Consider the following 20,434-nt stretch of genomic DNA (forward strand, 5'->3'; position numbering starts at 1 on the left):
TTCTTTCGACTCCTGTCGTTCGGCAGGAAGCGCATTTTATCAATATTTATGAACAGCCTGAGGTAAGGTCATTCGGAGGACGTTTTTTCGGGGCAAACATTTTGACCAAACACGCGACCTGTTTCTTACCTGCCGCTGCTCGTCCAGGTCCGACGTATACCGAGGGAATATTAGCTTGAAATCGAGAATAGCGAAGATCCAAGTATGTTTGAGTAATTTTAGGTGCCTTGTCGTTTTAGTGGAACGCATAGATAGTTCAAAGCACGTTCAGTGGTCTATCTAAGTTCGATCTAGATTCCGTTTCGATGAATCTTTTAACGCTTTAATGAAGATTTTGTTGTAAAATTGGAGTAAAACATCTGCGGTAATAGCAATTCCTTTATATTTCTTTCAAGTTAAGGAACTTCTTTAACGACGGAAGAATACGATTGGGTCGAAAGTGATCCGGAAGACACGGACGATTTAGCTAAATTCTATCAAAATCTACTAGTTGGAGTTTATTAAGCGGGTTAAATTATCAAATACTTTTTTACTTTTAGTAAATGAAAAAATAAAACTGTAATATCTAATTACAAAAACACCGGCAATACTTTCTCGTATAGCCAGTCAGTGAACTGAAATACATAGAAAACGTTGCCCTATCCAGTTTCAACAATGCCGCGCGCTAAGTGCCAGCAGTTAACTCGATTTGCTCCGAAACCGAGCAACGAGGGTCTGCTCGAGCGACAGCTCGGCCGAAAGTCCATTCTCTACACGTTTCCCGAAACAAATTCCACCGTCGCGTCAAGAATCACACTCTTCAATGAAACAGGACACTCGTGTGAAGCAAAGTGTACGTACACGAGGAGAAATAACATTCGTGGCGGAATACACAGAGGACTGTAGCAGTTAGTTGACTAAAGGTATACAAAAATCCACCGAATGATACTGTAATTAAGGCAATTAGGTAGATATATTAGGTCGTCCGAAAAGTTTCTTTCGTTTTATAAGGAAATAATGGATGCACAACATTTTTCGTTTTATATTATTTTATCGAATTACGTATGATCCATTTTGTTCTATCAAAATAAAGATCACAACGCTCGACAGATTAGGTTTCACGTTTGTATAAAGATGCATCGTTGTAAAAGGCGAGTCTGTAAAAGAAAGACACTTTTCGAACAATTTAATACAACGACTGCAAAAGGTATTAGCACGCGCTTTTATTTTCCAATGAAACGTTCTTTCATCTAGTTCCTATGTACATTTCATTTTCACAGTATCAAATTATTAGAATCATACGAGAGTGCTCTATCCACTATGTTTATAAAAATACCGATTGTCGAGTTAGTTACAAGAGAGCTATTTTCTAAATAGGAGGTATTGCGGTGATAACGTTAAGATATTTTAGGGAAATTGTCAAGCACCGAAATTTCGAGAAAAGCCCCACATCACAGAGTGAAACGTAGCACGAAAATAGTTGTGAACGATGTCACAGGTGTCACAGTCCTGGTCCGGTAGAAATTTCCACTGTATTCTTAGAAACCAGAATAGAAAGAGTATTAACAACGATAACGATACGCTGGGATATGGGATCATTGGCTAATGTTTATTTATAGCTAACTATATTATTACGAAAGCAGTAATATATATTTCTGAAGGAATGTTTAATCAGTTGCATTTTAATTGCTACTTTTGTTACCATGATTTATGATAGTTATCGACTATAAGACAACCGTTACCACTTTATATTCGCAGTAAGAAGAGTAATTACGAAACTTGAGAATTAAAAATTCTGCGAGTTTCTCTAGTTATTTATCTACAGATTATGGTAACAAATTTTGAAAATATATTCAGTGAATTTTTTGAACAGCTACATGAAGGGGGTATGATTTCCAATCGGTAAACTATATCTAAAAAGAGCAAACAGTCATGACGTTAGTGTTTGCTAATTAATACAGTCTCCTGAAATTATTAACTTTCCAACCTTCGACTTACGCAAAATGATAATTATAAGAAGTAAAAGCGAAAGTTCAGAAATCACGAATATGCTAAAGATCTTTGCAAGTTCAAAATGTTAAACGAATTAAAAATTGTAATAATATTATTTTAGATAATTTTGAAAGACTAGATCATCTGTCTTAGATACGACATTCCACGGATGTAAAAATAGCATTTCTATGGAAGTAATCGACAACTTGCTAAACGAAGGGAAGAAATTCTAATTTTTGCAAGTTTCGAATTTTTCAAGCAACGTAACAAAGACCATCGAACAGTGCAGTTCGAAAATCGCAACGAAAACAAATCTCAGCCGTGAGTTACGCCGGCTGGCGTTCTAACTCGTATCATAAATATCCTCAAGTTAAATCAATTTGACCCGTGGAAACGCGTGCTGTCCAACCAAGTTTCGCCAATTTTCGAGAAATCGTTATTTACAATTTCGACGCAACAACCGGATTGAAACAACGTTCCGTGAGATTACTTTTCTTCGTTACACGAAAAACTTTTGGCGCGTCGTTTCTCGAACTTTTCGTTTGTTCTGTCAGTCAGCAAGATCCGGCTTTCCGTGGGTTGTTACTGGGAAACGCGAAAGAACGTAAAAACTGAGAAAAACTGAGACAGGCGAGCCATGTGAAAAGTTATTTGCGTTCTTTGCGCACCTTCGTTCGACGATTTATGCGTCCAGTTTCACGTAGGCTGGTTAAAGTAAGTGTATTGTCTTTCTATCGCGTTAAACCCACCTTTTTCCTTTTTTCTTCACTTTAGGCCGGCACAAAAATACATATACTCGTTAGTGCGTGACAATTTTTAAACATTTTAAAATTTGCGAAGTGCGGATTGATGCAATTTGTAATACTGCCTCGTAGTAACGAAGACAAAATTATTCAATTAATCGAACAACACGTATCATGATCAGTTTAAATAATCAAAATTCTATTGTAACATTTAGTATGATAGAAATCATAAATTTTCTCCGTCAGATATTTATTTATTTATGTCGTAATTACTGTGCGAAAATCTATTTGCAAATCTTTTGAGTATCCACAAAATTATTATGATCTAGCAGAATATAAAAAAGAACATGATTTTATGGATTTTATAACCATATCACCCAGCAAGAGGTATAGTGGAATATTGCACGAAATGATGTACAAAAATAAATCAAAGGCAGAATCGTTTCTTCAAAATTTTGTTGAAAAAATATTGAATTTGAAAATTCTTTGAATATACATAAACTATGTTTCGATTATGAAATCGAGTGATCTCAGGAACCGGCAAACGACACGCGAAATCGTATCAAAATATTTCGTTGAATATTTTTCAAACATTGGACGAAATAAAAATAAAATCGAAAATAATATAACGATATACTAACAATATCCGTTTCCATCGATAATAATCATACAGTTGATGTTCACCTCTAACAAAAGAAAAATTCCAATTTTCCAATTTTCCAATACAGAAGTATCCCCTTTAATCCTCGTTTATGTAATTCTATCCCATTATTTCAATATTCCATCCCATTCTGCCCATTATTCTCTAGTTTCCGTTTTCCATTTATATTCTTTCTTGTCACCTTAAGAATCGTGATCAAGGCATTGTCAATATTGTAGCAAAGAAAGTTTCTTTGTCGTGGTGCAAGTGATATTTCTTTTCATCGTCAGAGCGACTCCTTTTGTCCGTTAGATCGAGCGCGATGTTCTTGTAAAAAATATCAGCAGACGATGATGGAACGGTGACTGCGCGAACTTGATGTACAGTGCTCGATCGGTTCGCGCAGTAGGGACCGATTGTTCTGGAGAAAGTCGTTCGTAAACAACGCCTCGAACCGTTTTGCAACGTTTGTTTTAGCTTCTGCTTTTTTCGCGTCACATTTTTATGAACTCGAGCGACTACAATCGCTCTTGTAACGATCGTACGATGCTAAGAATAAAAGAACGAAATATCGTAGATCGTCGACTGAGTTCTGAAGAACTCTTCGTGTCTGCTTGTTCGTTCCGAATGGCTTCATTGTTTAGCACCGATTGAAGCAAGCCAGGTCTGAGGTAAAGATATTTAGGTCAAATTTTATAAATAGTATTATATGCACGTCTAGTCTATGCACGATGTACTCACATAAAATTCCGAGAGAAAATTGTATATTGTTATAGTTCCATCGAACCGTTTCTCGTTTGTAATTATAGTATACTATATAGATCGGCAGAAACTTAACTTTCGTGAAATTTTGTGCACTTATAAATTCTAATAATTTGTTTTCTTTCAAGGCTGATCGAATCTCGTAGAAGAACATTTTTCCTCGCGGCTGTATTATTACTTCCTGTCGCGTATTAATTTCGTCGAAGCTATCCTCGTATTAAAGTGTCTCGATTTCAATTAGGAGAAATAATCTGGCGGATAAAATACGTCAGTCTTTCCAGTTTCACCGAGCCACCCTCCATCGAATGAGAGAGATCTCAGCGAACAATTAATCCCCTCAAAGTATCACGTTTAACCCGTGTTAAAAATCCATCAACTGAGCCTATTAATTCCATTGTCACACACAATCACTGCTCCGAATCAATTTTTATTACCCCGACTAGACTGCTTTCATCCATCCATTAACTGTAGGTGTCCACCCCAAGCATTCTCTCGCAACTCGCAGCCGTTCGAAATAACTCGACACCCAAAAAGAAGCCCCGCACCAAATCCCTCGTTAAACCATTCCAACTTAAATTTAGGTAATATCCAAAATCCCGCCCCACCATCTGTCACTATTCGAATACAATAGAACAAGTATATTAGCGAGCGAATAAAATTCCATTTTCTGATCATCTAAAGCTACGTATCTACCGAGAAGCTATTTGCACCATCACAAAAGTGATGCACGAACGTTTATGGACAGTTGGAACAGTTAACAGATATGTATGATACACATCAACACCAATGCTTCTAAATTTTTACTAAAATTCGTCGATCACGTACAACGTTCATAAACGACTATAGATGCAAATGTGTGTTCTTCGCTAATACGTAGTTGCTTGTTATATATTTGATCAAATTTGTCGACAAATTCTCTATATCCGCTAACATCTCCAAACACTAACAAACGACCGCCAATTTTCTGTATAGTCGGCGCATACGTATTGTAGTTCGACAATGTGGTTGCACTGTACGTAGACCAACGAGAGACAAAGCGAAAAAGGAATAAAGAAAAAAAAAAAAAATACTGGAGGATCCCCTGAGACGGACGGGTCCCAATGCGTCCATGGTGATTTACGTCTCTTTCTGGTATCGTTATTCGGTGGCACGACGGCACCAGTGCTGCACTTCGCAGTCCATTGCCGTGCGGCGCGATAAGCCGGTCGGCCATAAAACCGAAATTTCGCAGCCTCCCAAGTATAACGCCGCCATAAATCGCAATCGTAACTCTCCATTACCATTCAATAGGAATGCAGAGGGTAAAAATGGATTGCCTGAAACCGGTGTGCCGGTACTGATCTTCACGGGACGAGACGAGCATGCTCTATTTGCCACCAAATCGAGGCAGTCGAGGTTACCCACTGTTGACGAGTTATGCGAGCCGCTAAGAGCTGGAATGCGTCACTCGCGATCTAATTGTAATATTACGTAACGCGGATACGCCTGTTGTCGTAGCGTGAAAAAGGCCGATCCTCGTGGATACGCAGCCTGCTCGAGGTTGAAGCACTTCAGTGACCGTGACTCGGGAGTTGAGTCGCTGGTGATCGTGTGGAAGTACGTTGGAAAAGAGTCAACGCGGTTACGCGTCTAAGTTAATTTGGGTTTAGAATGTCGGGAACATTTCGAGTTACTAAGATTAGACCTTACGTATTCTTTCAAGTGGCAGAGATCGAGATTAGACTAAGAATGTTTACCAAATTTTATATGCTTAGGAAGATAGATAAATTGGGTTCACCTACTATGAGATATTTCTATTTTATACATATCACAAATTTCCAGAGACGTAACTGATTACGAATCGCTTAAATATTATATAATATTATAACGTATTTACGTATGTGGAATAGTACGAGAAGATAGAATCAATTTTAATCTAACAGATTACTTAAGGTTTAATGTATGAATTTAGTAGGATTAATTAAAATCCGAGCACATATCTTATTGTTAGAGATCGAAAGATTATACGTGAAAATGTAATTTACTTTATTAACTACCCAAGGTCTTAAGCTTGTTAGAGTAAACTACCGTAATGAATTGAATTATATTGCAGCTACCAACCAAGTGACTAACCGAGTGAACTTTCGGTATAAATATGCATTACTAACTGCCAAGTAATTACCTATATAAAGTATCTAAATATCTACGTACATAAATATATCAGCGCGGAATAACCATTATCCTATTCAGTGGATTGTGAGTGGTTCTTGTTTCAAGGATATCGTAGTGAAGGAACCGAGAAGTTTTACTTCATCAATCTACTAATATCTTTACTAACTATAAAATTTTGATACTCGCTAAAATCATACTATCTGTAAACCCACAAAAATGAATATCTAACTATCCAAGGGAACATTTAGAGTCAATCAAACAACAATGAAACAATACTCCATGTCAAATCACGATATGAATTCCTCGTTAAAAATCAATCAAAACGTTTATCACACAGAGTCCATAAAAAGAAGAAAACTTATCCGTAATTTCAGTAAATAACGTTGGAATCATTGCAAGTTACAGAATATAAAGCGTCTAACTCGCGAACGAACGATAAACTTTCTTCCACCGCGAATGGAACGAAATCGTGACATAATTAACAAGGGGGACATCGAGTCTCGTTGCAAGGATAATACGATACAGGAGACAAAGTGCATCGATCATGGTGAAAGCAAAATGATCGTTTGGCTTTCCACGTAGTTATCCTTTGCGTTCGATCGTAGATCAAGATGTTTATCGTTTCGCGTTAAAAATCGCGGCGGAGAACACGCGTAAATTCACCGGCGCGTCTCGTTACATTTTCCGAGGAATAAATTCGAGAGAATGCGCACTATAAATTCTGGTTCCTGAGTACAGCTTCGCTCATAAATTCGGAGCACGGCACTGCTTTAGCATACGCGCGACAGAATGTGCGAGGGTAAAGAGGATTTTTATGAAAGAGAACGTCAAAGAATATAAAAGGCGGTTCGCAGCTCGTACGTGCACACTGTTGCACCGACTCTTCCTAAGGATGTCAGTTTACCAAATATTTATGCCTGGCCACCGTTCTACACTGTAGAAAATAACCATCTTCCTTTTAATAAGCGAAAAAGCGGAGCCCGTTCGATATACGCCGTTTATGGTCACGGATTTCTCATCGTGAAATAACGCAAAACTTGAATGAAATTATACAAAATATTTACGTTATATTATATATATTACAAATTAAAATATGAAAAATGCGAAACTGATGTCAAAATAATCGATATATTTGGACAATATCTATGCCATAAATTAACTCAAAACAAAACTTATCCTTTCCGTCCCAACACAAACTGGTTGGAAAGAACTTCTTCTGTTCGAATCGCGGATTTTTTAGCCGCGGCTCAACCGGTCCGCTTTAAACGCATCGTGAAGCTGCGTCAAGGATGCCTTTGGAAAGGGCGAGGCCGAATTTAACCGCAGCAAAGGACAGGTAAAAGAGTTACACGGAAAGAACCCAGCAACGTTCGCGAGATAACCGGTACACCAGCACACGGTACCTATAGGTATATAATGCTCAGACCATAAACGTACTTTTTATTCCTTTGCCGTGAGGGTAACGCTTCTCGGTCCCGTTATGTCGGCGAACTGCCGAAGGAGGGCCCAAAGAGTACCGACCAGCATCTTTCAGAACATTCGAATCTTTCAGAAGCACCAGGCTACGTCCGAAACAGCTTTAAAATTAACCGCATCGTAATTTCTTCACGATCGAATCCGCTTCGACGTGTAGGGAGAAAAAGGCGAGGAAGAGAAAAGATTTCGTGGAAATAAAGAAGCAGCGTCTAGATTGCGAGAATATCGATAGTTTTTTGCTCGATCATTGCTCGTAAAGAATAATGTAAAATTTAGAAAGTGTTCGATGATTACTCTATGTTTCAGATTGTACGAGTAATTCTGTAACATTAATGGCCTTTTATTAAAATTCTATGACGCTAATAAAATTGTTGCAGTAGAATTCAGAAGAAATGTATTTAATGGTATTTGCCGAAGAACGTAAATGTCTATCGCCGCTTTAATATGAAGTCTTACATAGTATTACGCAAGAGTTGTAACAGATTCTTCGGTAGCAATAGCAGAAAATTATGATCAAGACTGAAATTACAGCCAATCTCTGCATCAATTAATCGCGCATAGGCTTCCAGCTAACCAAGTCAATAATACGGCTTATATATCTTACGAAATACAAGTGAAATAGCCATCGCGAAAGACAACGTTTCCAAAATTCATCTCTAAAGTATTTCCTAATTAATTCTTTTCACGCACATGCATATATATACATATATTGGAAAATGAACCACTCACAATCGTGACAGAAAATCGCTACGAAACCATAAAAAGTCACGACCAACGGCAAAAGGTCGACGCGTGAGGATTACCAAAAGCACGCTGTTGAGAAGTGCTAAATATGATCGGTGAAAGTTCATGCAAGTTAATCCGGAGGACGTCAAGCTGGAAGAGTGGCGTTTTCGAGTCGGATACGAACGTAGCCCGAGACAGGTCGTGGCTGGCCCGTTGAATGCGGAAGGAATAGCGCGCGACCGACCGACCGACCGGTCCCTCCGTTGGCAGCCGCGTGTTGTTCAACATTGCGACACGACGACGCAATTGGGTCAAAGTGGTGCAGTCACGAAGGTGGCCGACCGAGGTTTCAGCGATACTGCAGTAATCGTGCATTTAACCGTGCACCGGGACCTCTATGAGAATAGTTGCGGCTGAAGGGCTGTTTCAGAAACGGTGCCACGAACAAAGGAACCACGTGCACGCTTGCTGCGCTTCTGCGCTCGTGTCGCCTGACCTCTCTCTACTCTGGATACCCTTCCCTTTTTCTCTTTTATTCTATCTCTCTTTGTCCGTCCATTTCCCCCTCTCGTTTTCTCTCATTGTTCGCCCATTCTCCGCTCTAGCACCGTTTATAGTGTCTATATCTTCGTCTATTGTTCCTTCACCGGCTGTTTGTCCCTGATTCTAGCTACACCAGATGGACACGCGTGCACGTACGTGTCCCACCGGACAGTTTACAGAAAGCACGCGTGCACGATTAGGTGAATGAAGCGCGTCAGCGTGTCAAAGCAAGCACCGCAAAGGTGTCACGACGACAAAGCTATCTGGACATGATCGTAAAACCGCTTTCGCGACCGAGACGCAGCCGACCGACCTGGACCTCTCACGAGCTCAGTTCCAGCGCTGGCTGTCAAAATGATAGGCGACACCGTGTAACGGACCAGCGCCCAACGAGTTCTACGTACGATGACAATGAGCTGCCTCGGAGACCTTGGAAATCTAGAGTCTCCGAGAAACTGGATTATCAACTGTTTCAACACGTTCTTGGGACGTTAACTAGAGAAAGATTTGTTTCCTAACTAGAAAAAACTTTGAATTCGGTAATTGAAGAAGAGCTGAAAATTACCAGACCGATCGAAGAAGAGTGATAGAATATCGGAGTTTTATTCGTTCGAAACGTTTGTAGATGCTTAATAGGAACAAATCTTATCTGTAGAGGGAGGAAGAAAACGCTTGCGAGATGATAAATTGGAGTGGAAACCTGTTTATACTTAATGACCCACTCTTGGAATATTGCGCGAGCGAAATAATCGAAGGTTCTGGTATCTTTTATTCTCCGTCCATGAGTTACATTTGTGCCGTATGCAAAGACAGTATATAGCGCGATCTATGAATGTTTCGAGACATTCTAATAGAAGAATGTTCGAATCATAGTAAATACTTACAAACAGACCTGTCGCTCATAGGTTGGGACCTTTGGAAAAATGTAAAAAAGTTGACGTATTGACTTTTCTTACTTTCTCTCATAACTTTCGTCCTTTCCCTGTAGACTTTTCCCATTTTAATCCTATTTTCGCTGTCACGCGTACCTTACAACCGATCTCTTTCAGAAACGGTACCATTGTCCTCCTTCATTTTGTTGTTGCCTTTCAGTTTTAAGCTCTCGCATTCTTCCTTTATTCTTTTGATCCAAGTACCAAGTACTGTCTTCTTTTAAATTCTTCTCTCTTCTAACTTCTTTTTTCAAGTTCTATCGCAATAATCTGGAAAGCGTGCTGTCTACCACACTCTATCCCTGTTGTCTCTCTATTCCTCTTTCTTTCTTGCTTATTAATTTACGCTTTCTGTATAATAATTCTTACTTAGACGAATTTAAAATTCTCTCCGTATACCGTGGCAAAAATTATGCAACATCAATCGTGCGGCATCGTTCGTTACACATTCAGCGTGCCTACACCGGTATTAATTACCGTGCAGTACGCGGCGAGCGAACAGTAACAATCACCGAAAGATAAGCCGGTGGCGAATGCACGAAGCCGCAGCTATCCGCGAGATCGCGGCTGCATGTATCTATGTATGCATGTATGTGCATATATGCTGTTCGGGTTTACGCAAAGCACGCTCGCGCGATCCAATGAATGAAACACGTAAACGTGCCAGGTCGCGGAGCCACGAACGCCACGCAGCCATACGCAATCGGATTCTCTTGGTGCGCGAGAGAAAGAGAGAGAGAGAGAGAGAGAAACAGCAGCAACTGAGGGAACGACAACCGGAGAAGATCCCACAAGATCCCCTGGCCATTAATGAATATAGTTACGCGCGCGAAATTTATGATCTCCCCCTCTACCTCTCTCATCCCTCTTTACTGTCGTAATACGCCAAGCATATATTTCTCCATTGGTTAGGTGCTTAATAACGTCGATTTATAATAGTTAGCCGACCAGACGACTTTGAGAAGCGTGCAACCGCTGCCTCGATATCGCGCGACGAACATCTAATAATAAATTTTGAAGAATTACTCGGCCCAAGGTGAAGTTCGGCAAACGCCACGAGGATCGTTCGCCTCGCATCCGGCCACACTTTCCGTCCATTTTTCCCTCGACGATATAATTTATCGCATCGACCCTCCTCCGTTCCACTGATTCAATGTAATATCAGCAGTCGTCTTAAATCGTCGGGAAGCCACATCGTGATACCAAGAGACGTGGTTTCGAAGAAAGTTTCAGGATGGGTAGTTTGGTTAATGGTACTCTGATTGGGAATTAATCTAATCGGTGCTCCGGGCATCGGAGAGTAGAGATACTCCGAAAGTGATTTCACCACAAGTTTTCGAACAGTTCGTAATATTGCACGGATGTAATGTATTCGGTACATTCTTTTGGAATTTAAGATTCTTTCAGAAAATGATTAAATGAATATATGAACGTACGATCTGAAATCTATGTCTCAAGAAAACTTGTTTCAAGTTTAATCGAGGGAAATTTCCATATCTTATGCGTATTCTTGCTATACTTGTATGATCTTTACCACGTTCCTTAGTTAAAACGTTCTATCTACCATTTCGAACTATATCGTTGCATTCCATCGATAGAACAAAATTTCTTTTTTGATTCATTAGCATTGATCATATATACACTGGTGCTATTTGCAACTTTTCTAATCGTCAACTGTAAATTTGCATACCCTGATACAGTGACCGTTACATTCTATCTGAGAAATTCAAAGTGCAAAGTAAGAAACAACATTACTATGGAATGGCCTGATAGAGCTAGAATTATCGGTAAGTACTTCCTCGCGAACTTCAATGAAAAAATTCATTCGACTATTCCTCCACGGTGCTACCGTAGTACGGTAACTCGGGCTATTTGAAATTTTCAAGCATACATTACGCCGACTGGTATCAGGGCGGATTTCATAAATATTAATATCAAGGAAAGAAAATTCATCCCTCTCCGGCGCGATTTTGTCCGGGGATATAAATATATTTCCGTGTACGTATTACACGTCGAGGCAGACGTTAAGGGAGGGCTGAGTAAAAAGGAAACCTGTCCCTGGCGGGAAATTTCTGCGATCTCGAGAATCCTTGATACTGGCAGCAAGTGGCAGCATTAAACGAGAATCCTGTCTGACGATGAGAATAATTTCTGTCCCCCCGGCCCTCAAAGAGGTTCCGTTACAGATGGATCTCCTCGCATTACCATACCAGCAGCCGTGCCATATTTTTCCGTTATCGTAAAACATTTGTTTAAACACCTACCGTGGCATTCTTCCCGTAGCTATTCATCTACGTCGTTTATCGAGGCGAACGTAAGCGATAGATGACGAACATGCTCGACGATTTCTTTGTAAGACGCTTTAATAGCTGTGAATGGACTTTATCAAAAGCTTGCGTTCGTAGTCATTTTATATCACAGTAATTTAACACTTATACGTAGTGATAATGTATTCTCAGTACGCTATTTGTCGTTTAACAGAATGTTAATGTTTGGAACAGATAACGTTGTCGTTTTACAGTTAGACAAAAGAGAATCGGATAATTAATTTTACTATGTTGCATCTTTTAAAATATCAAATGTGTTATCAAGTGACAGCGAACAGCGTTCGAACGAAGAACTCCGCATATAATATATCGAACATAATACCAACCCTTATGGAATCATCGGAATTTGAACAACGCTTTTGATAAATTTCCACAGCAGTGCCACTCGAATCTGGATCTGACATCGTTCGTTCTAACCGACCTACGCAGGTCGTTGAATTCCCCCTCGCTTAAGTCTAACATCTAACGCAAGCATCGTCGTGTAAGGGATTTCGAACCATTAAACTAAAAGAGGGGGGAAAAAAGAGTGAAAAGGAAAGGACAGAAAAAAGAGCAAATAAAAAGTGTTGGTTTTTAAGCAATCAAGTACATCGTTAGCGGCGCGCAAAAAATCCTATGAATTATACTTTCGCGATAGATACCGCATGGCGGCGCCGCGGGCCGCTTGATGGAGCATTAATTCGCCCTCGCTCTCGATCTCTCGATAAACGATGAATTAAGAGGAACGCTGTCGTTGGGGAGCGAGAAAGATGAACTCACCCTATGAGGCGCCCGTAGAAGTCGATGCACCGCTGCGAGCTGGTTAATTAGTGGCAAGGTCGCGCTGAAGGTGTGCACAGGCGGCCTAGGTGGCTCCGGATAGGAGCTCGCATAGGCAAACGGATCGACGTCATTCAGATACTGCACTCGGCACGTCAGAGACATCTCGCGGGCCCTCTGTATCTTGACCGTAACGGCCGATTGTTGTCCGATAGGGTCTTTTTTTCCACGATCCAAAGAAGGCAACACACAGGCTTGTTTCGCGTCGCGAGAGTCCTTTTCCTTCCTTCTCACTCGCGCTCTATACGCGTCTTTTCTTTCTCTTTCCTTCTGTCTCTGTTTTACCGGACCGCACGACCGCTTTACGCGAACGCACGAACCAGTTCGTCGTACCGCCGATTTATTTTCATTCGAGTCGCCGGCTACAACCAACCGAGAAAACGAACCTTGCTCTCGTTCCTTCTTTCTCTAACGCGCTGTCTCCACCGTTCACGCCAGCCCTCTGTTCCTTTTTCCCCGTGTCTCTTTCTTCCTCCTCACGTTCCATTCGCGTCTACCGGCTCGACGACGAAACAGAGGCTCACGTGAATACCTTGATCGCGGTGAACCGATATTCTCTTTCTCTACTCCGACCACTTCTCATCCGTTCGTGAGTTTGTTTTATGAGAACAGGAGAGAGAAAGAGAGAAAAAGAGAGGCACACCGCGAGCGGCCGTGGAAAGCTGCCGATTTATTTTTGTCTGAGCGAGGATGGAGATTCGTGACGGAGGAAAAAGTGCCGCTATTTTGTCTCTGCAGCTTTTCGCGCTCTTCCATCGATCGATCGGTTTGAAGTGTGTATCTGGAAATTGGGTTTTTAATGGTAACGTGAATATCATTGACATTACGATGGAAATATTAACAAGGAAAATATAAATAGTTTTATATCTTCCTTCTTTTTTTTTTTTTTTTTTTTTTTAGTTACATAGTTTCTTAAAGTTTCTTTGTAAAAATACATGTTCAAGAACGTGTTATGAAATAATAAAAAATAAACTCAATAAATCGTATTCGACGTTTACGGTTCGTACGTGTAAAAGTGACAATGTAGAAACTGTAACAACCTTTGACTCCGGTGACCAGGTGAATAAGAAACCGCGTCGTTTTCAAACGGTCGATGACCTTTAGATTTTCCTTTCACTCGTCTGTCGGCTTGTCGGCCGAAAGTGGAATGATCGGAAGAGGTAATTTTCATTTGCCTTCAAGGTTACGAACGTTCTGACATACCGTGCGTTCTTCGACCTTACTTTACGACGCGATGAACCAAATTATCCCATAAAATTCCGATATCCATCAAAATGAATAAATCATACGCATTTTCTTCGCTATAATAGGGAACAGTGTTGACAAACAAAATCTACGAAAATATATACGAAACACGCTAATTCCCCCGGATTTTCTATATACACAATTCAAATACATTTACGCATACCAACATATAAGATTCGTCGCGTCGTACCTATCTCGCGCGCGAGAAGTATTATACAAAAACATCGATCTTCCACGCTCCGCGCATGACGCGAAATTTCTACACGGTGTCCAGTGAATCGCAATACCGTGCTCCGCCGATTCGTTCGTGTCACGAAAATGGATCAAACGACATCGATTCTCACGTTTTCATCTCTACGTTTCACATCTATATTCAATTCGAGGAGAAATCGCGAGAAAATCAACGTTCGTACGGAACGAATTTACGAAGTGTCAATTATCCACGCATGCCAACCAGTCTTGTCATCCTCTCTTATTCGCATTGTTCTTACCCGTTGCATGGGCTAGCTCTTCTGCGAACCGGCTCGATGGTGCTCACAGGACAGAAAAAAAGGAGAGAGATGGAGAATAAAGAGAGAGAAATACCGAATAAGCGAGAAAGAAAGATAGTAGTTAGGGAAAGAGAGAGATGGAAGACGACAGAGGGGAAGAGAAAGAGAGAAAGAAAATGGCGAGAAGGGAGAAGGGAAACGCGGGGGAGGAAGATAGAAGGGAAAACGAGTCTGCGCCATGCCACGAATGTAATCGTGCCTGTAGTCGACGAAAGATTCACGATCAAGATGCGATCGTAACGTAAGATCGTGCTTAAGAGGATTTCCAAACTCGTCTGCATCAACAAATCCACGATGGACCGATGTTTTCGCGCGGACCCGGCGACAAACTCGACCGTTCCACGGCCGGTGCCAACTTTTCGGTATGCTCGCCGGTATGCCGCTATCAAAGGAATTTCACCGACCCGGCGTTGCTTTCTCTGTCTATTTTATATGCGAGTCGACTTTTCGTTAGAAATACAAATTCTCTTTTGACAGGATTCCTGGAACGGCCGTGGAACTCGGACTGTTTCCAGAAAACATTCGAAACGGTAAACAGTTTAAGCTTGATTCGACTACTTTCATAATAATGCAATAGATTTATAACGTACAAATGTGAAACTTAAAACGGTCGGTAAACTTATACAATATGATCAAACGAATCAAGCGAAAATCTCCGAAAATCGTATCAAAAAATTTATACGTTTCTTGTGTTTACGAACTACGACAATTAACTGACAATCGTACTCGTTAAATTCAGACAAAAAAATCGAGAGAACTTCGTAAACCGGACCTGTGGTTAAAGGCAACATAACTAACCTAACCTCCAAAATAAATAACACGCCCCAGTAGCAGCGGTAACCTATCCAAACTAGTCGAGACATTCCAGAGAAGTATCGATTGGAGTGCCCTCGTGACTCACGAAGAAGTTTCATTTATGCTATGATCGTATGGTATTCGTAATAAATTGACAGCTCCTTCAATGTCACTTTCAAACGTACGTCGAATTGATGGAATAAATTTCACGTTACCTGTGGCACTGACTGGTCAGTTATCGAACGACATCGCTCGATCGTAACGGCCAGCCGTTGATGTTCGATTTTTGGAGCAGTGTCTGGACCAGGAGCCGGGAGGAGAACAACGATATATACAGTAAACGAACTGTCGAACCGGAGTCTGCGCGACAAAAACTCAGCTCGAGTGAGCGCGAACGACACGCGCGCTTCCCGCGCACGGAAACGCGCGTCACCTTGATCCGTGATCGCGTACGACACTCGTCAAAATACACACATTAATCGATGATACGTGAACGAAAATAACGCGGAATCATAAAACTGGATAAGAGAGAAAATGAGAGAAAAATACACAATCAACAATGTATCTTACCTCGCGAGCGGCCGCCGCGACACTGAACGCCACGGACACCTGTCGCCACTAAGGCGACAGTGGCGCCGCCGTGCGGTCAACCCCCTCCCTATTCCGTCCCGGCTACAAAGGACACCCTGGAACGATGTCGTAAGACAATATTTGCTGTCTTTATTACCAAAATTGCTGTTTACCTCTGTTGCATAAATGAAATTATGTACCGATAACAATTTGGTATGATAATTTAAGTTAATCTCCTGTTATGAATTGTGTAAATATCGATTATTCAGGATTATTGATGCGCGTTTCTCAGAAGGTGAAAGTATACAAAATGTTTGAAAGACGACTTGTTCACTTATTGTTTATGTGTAGATGATTACGTTTCTTTATCATTGACAGATTAATTTTAAATATACCATAACAAATCGTTATTATTAATTGATTTTTTGTTAAAGATTAATTTATCATCGTCGTGCGGAAACAATTTAAACGATGATCTTTTATATCTTACTTTTTAATGAATCAACCGATGATTCATTATTTCGCTGATGTAATGTTTAATTTAGATACACGTATATATAGGGTAATACTTCATTCGTGCTAGATGTTTTGAAATAAACGTTCACGCATTTAAATTTCGAGATAATTGCAGATTAATGCTAGTATTACGTTAATTTATCGGTACTTGAAAATGTTCCAATAATATTATTACAAGCGAGAAAAAATATAGTAATCGATAAATTCATTTCAAGATTTTTAATGTGTTTAATCGCACTTTATATGATTGCTGTTTCAGTTATTACGCAGAAACGTTTGATTATAAGCGATCTGCGTAATTTCAAAGTATTTCGTACAAAAAGGTCAGAACTCCATAATTTATTTAGATATAATTCTTTTGCGATATAACTACGACAAGAATAGAGCAAAATGTAAATGATGGATATCTTGTTTTAAAAAATTGAAAATAAAAGTACTAGAGCGTTTTCTGATTTCTTGAAGAAAAACAACCATGGACCTAAATCGTTTTTCTTATGAGCTCTTCAGTTGACAAAAGCTCGTGGACATTCTTTCCGCGTAGAATTACTTCTGCCAATTCGGCCAATTCGTGTACAGGTCGAAAAAGAGAAGTAACCACAGAGTAGCTAAATTTTGCAAGGAAAATCGTGGATTTCTGCGATAAGGAAAGGAATTAGAAAACAGACGGCGTGTTCATTCTATTTGAGACGCGCCGAACAAACCGAGAAACACACGTTCATATCGCAAACGAACCCGTTACTTTCTAACCCAAACAGCCAAAAACCGACAATATTATCGTCAAACAAACTTTATCCAGCCGGTCAGACTGACCCGTCTTCTATGGAGCCCATTAAAGCTGTACTTGTCTTACTCTTTTCCTCTCTCTCTTTTCGATTTTCCGCAAAGTCATAGTCAGGGAACATGGGTCCAGCCGGCGATTTGTTGTTTTCAAGGACGGAGCTTTTCATGAGAGAAAGAGAGACAGAGGTCTGCGTGGGTACGGAGAAACCAAATGAAACGGTAGGGCTGGTAATTGTGCGGTGAAAAAATAATCAGCTGGCGTAGCACGTAGAGCGTAACCGTAAGTGCGGCAGTGCTCATTGTTGTCCCGCTACTACGAAACCCCACGAGGGTGACAAGCTCACAAAAGGGGCTGCTGGACCTATAGAAACGTGATGGGAGGTAGCTCGTGCAAGAGGGTGCCACCGTTGCGATAAAACTCTATAGTGCTCCGGGAAAATATGAGTGACTCGTCGACTGAGAAACGAGAGGACAAAAGATTTCTCGTTCCCGTTGTTGTTGTAAGTTAATTCTTTTCTTTAATCCATAGTTTTAGAATTTTACGTCAATGGTTTTGGCATAGAAACTATATAATGTCTGCGTTAAATATCGTTATTCAAAGACGTATGCGCGAAACTTTCTAGTTTTGTTCGAAATTTAAAGTAAATGGATTATTTTTTCGATTATTATATATTATTTGAGGCTGATTATTTTTCGAATAGCATTTAAAATAGTTTACAAGCTTTCACGGAATTTTGCAAATTACCGCGACGTAATTGAGAATTTGGTCTGTTCCGTGACGACCGAGGAAAGTTACGAGCAAAGGGGAAGTGATTCCAGAAGACCTCTTTGTTGTTAGCACTTTACGTGCAAAACGGAAGGGAAAAAAAGGAAAGGAAAGGGAGTCTGGAGTAAAGGAGGGTCTCTTTTCGCACATCCCTCATGAGAAACAATAACGTCGCCTGCACTAACACTCCTCCGGGATGTCGTCTACCCTCTTCTCGTCTTTGTGTGTCTGGCTTTTTCGAGTACTCGTCCTCCTATCCACGGCCACCTACACACTACTTTCCTTCAGCTACTGATCAGGATGAAAAGAATTGCACGCGAATAGCGAGCGCGAAGAACCGCGTCTCGCTGGAAAGCTACAGAAGAAACGAAGAAACGGAAGTTTTGTTGCTTGTTTCACGTTCCCTTCCGTTCTTTCGCGTGGAACGGCAAAGTGATGAAACTTCAAACAGTATAGAGTATACCGTATTGTCCTGCACGCTTTTCAAACTTTCCAAAGAATTCGTGATAAGAGAAATGGTTGAAATGAAGAAAAGTAAATGAAAGAATACCATGTTTGTTCGATGGTACAGCGTCACCTCTAATTTGACGTCGTAATGTCGACAAAGCGAAAGAGAAATAAAATTGTTAGAAAAACTTACCGGAATGTAGCCGTCGGGTTGAGGTCTCTCGTTGTCCCTGAAGAAAATTGCTTAATTACAATCAAGCATCCACGAGTTTCGGAATTCACGTTCGATTATCGACATGAAACGTACCGATGTCGTCGTTGTATCACCGGTGTCTGCGGAGTGCTGTCGTGGATGATCACTTGGGTGGCGTCGATCTCTTCGCATTCTGAACTCTCTTCTGCCGAATCTACACAGACAATATATCAAATATATCTATCATTCGTCGTACTTTGTACGCCGATATTTCACGAACATTGCAATTCCCTTCCACAAGGCAGATCTGAAACTATCTTCTTCAATATCCCTGACAATTACGAACGACCTCCAGCTACGGTTGGCTACCCGCTAACCCAAATTTCTTTTCAGCAGGGGAATTACAATCGCTCGAACGTGTTCGTACCAACTACTCTCTAATCCTATCAGCTGCCCTTTAAATAGTATACGTATCGGTGTGCACAGGCTTATCCACGATTCAGCACCCATCCATCGAGCTTACCGCAATTCCCAAAAGGATAGATGCTATTGCTTCTCTTCAAAGGGACAACGTTCTCTCATTAACAACCCTAGTCTCAAACTGCTCTAAACTCTATACCGACCGTATCCGGCACACAATCGGTAATTCAAATAACAGTCGCTCGTATACGTCTACGATAGAACCTAAATCGTGTTACATTCATTCAGAACTCACCCTCGCCGATACGTTCGCGTTTACGAATTCGAGACAAGACAGGGCTTGGACACAAGGTGGTCGCGTCGCCCAATAAATCGTCGATGTTGGTGTGTTGGCCGATGAACAACGGTAACGTGGAAGGTCGTTTCCTTGGCGACGATCTTCGGGGTGTCGACTGAACATTATCGTAAGGCGAATCGCGTCCGCCATAGTTGTCAGGCGGATCTGGAGGATTTTCCACCTGCAAAATACATAGGCTTACTTGAAATAAAATAAAGTAATATTTAATTCATGGATGGTAATTGAATATTTTCCAGCTATTTTGTCTGATAATTTGATTTTACTTTAATTGAAATGTCCTCAAAGTTACCGTTGAAGCGAATTTAGGAAATTGGTATACTATCGGTGGCTTCGATCATGATTTTAAGTGTTCATCTTTTGGAAAATGTTAACGAGAATATTAGCAATTATAATTAACAGGATACTTAACATTAAAGTATATATAAAGAAAAGAAAGGAAAAGATTATTTACGAATGTATACAATATTACATTAGACGGAAGAAATTCACACGATAATTTAATGCGCATATCCTAAAGATGGCACAATGTAAGAACAATTTTCACACATTATCCTTTCTACAGCCTCTCACGGAAGTCACTTGATTTCTTAATCAAGGGATCAATTAACTTAAAGACTTTATTCTCTCATCGATGTAAGGCACGCAACGTTAAAGATTTACGACGTAGCGTATTATCGAGTTCTATATCTATAGCATCGTCAGT

General features: G+C 40.5%; 2 protein-coding genes across 6 annotated transcripts in view; both read right to left on the bottom strand.

Moving 5' to 3' along the window:
• Nucleotides 1-13,462, bottom strand: part of LOC126915533 (FH1/FH2 domain-containing protein 3) — a 241,471-nt gene extending 228,009 nt beyond the window's left edge. For all 3 annotated transcript variants that reach the window (XM_050720280.1, XM_050720281.1, XM_050720279.1), the window contains exon 1: nt 13,031-13,462. In XM_050720280.1, the coding sequence (XP_050576237.1) occupies nt 13,031-13,195 (165 nt within the window). In that variant the 5' untranslated portion in view covers nt 13,196-13,462. The remainder of the gene's footprint in view (nt 1-13,030) is intronic.
• Nucleotides 13,463-13,496: 34 nt separating this feature from the next.
• Nucleotides 13,497-20,434, bottom strand: part of LOC126915531 (treacle protein-like) — a 37,843-nt gene continuing 30,905 nt past the window's right edge. Inside the window, exons 7-11 of one of the 3 annotated variants that reach the window (XM_050720269.1) lie at nt 19,669-19,891; nt 19,068-19,167; nt 18,954-18,990; nt 16,252-16,367; nt 13,497-13,871 (exon numbers count right to left, since the gene is read on the bottom strand). In XM_050720269.1, coding sequence (XP_050576226.1) covers nt 13,691-13,871; nt 16,252-16,367; nt 18,954-18,990; nt 19,068-19,167; nt 19,669-19,891 — 657 coding nt within the window. In that variant the 3' untranslated portion in view covers nt 13,497-13,690. Of the gene's footprint in view, nt 13,872-15,896; nt 16,368-18,953; nt 18,991-19,067; nt 19,168-19,668; nt 19,892-20,434 lie in introns of all 3 variants that reach the window. The other 2 variants (XR_007710230.1, XM_050720270.1) reach the window with 2 other exon arrangements.

The sequence above is a fragment of the Bombus affinis genome, chromosome 4 (assembly GCF_024516045.1).
Source record: "Bombus affinis isolate iyBomAffi1 chromosome 4, iyBomAffi1.2, whole genome shotgun sequence".
Taxonomy (NCBI): domain Eukaryota; kingdom Metazoa; phylum Arthropoda; class Insecta; order Hymenoptera; family Apidae; genus Bombus; species Bombus affinis.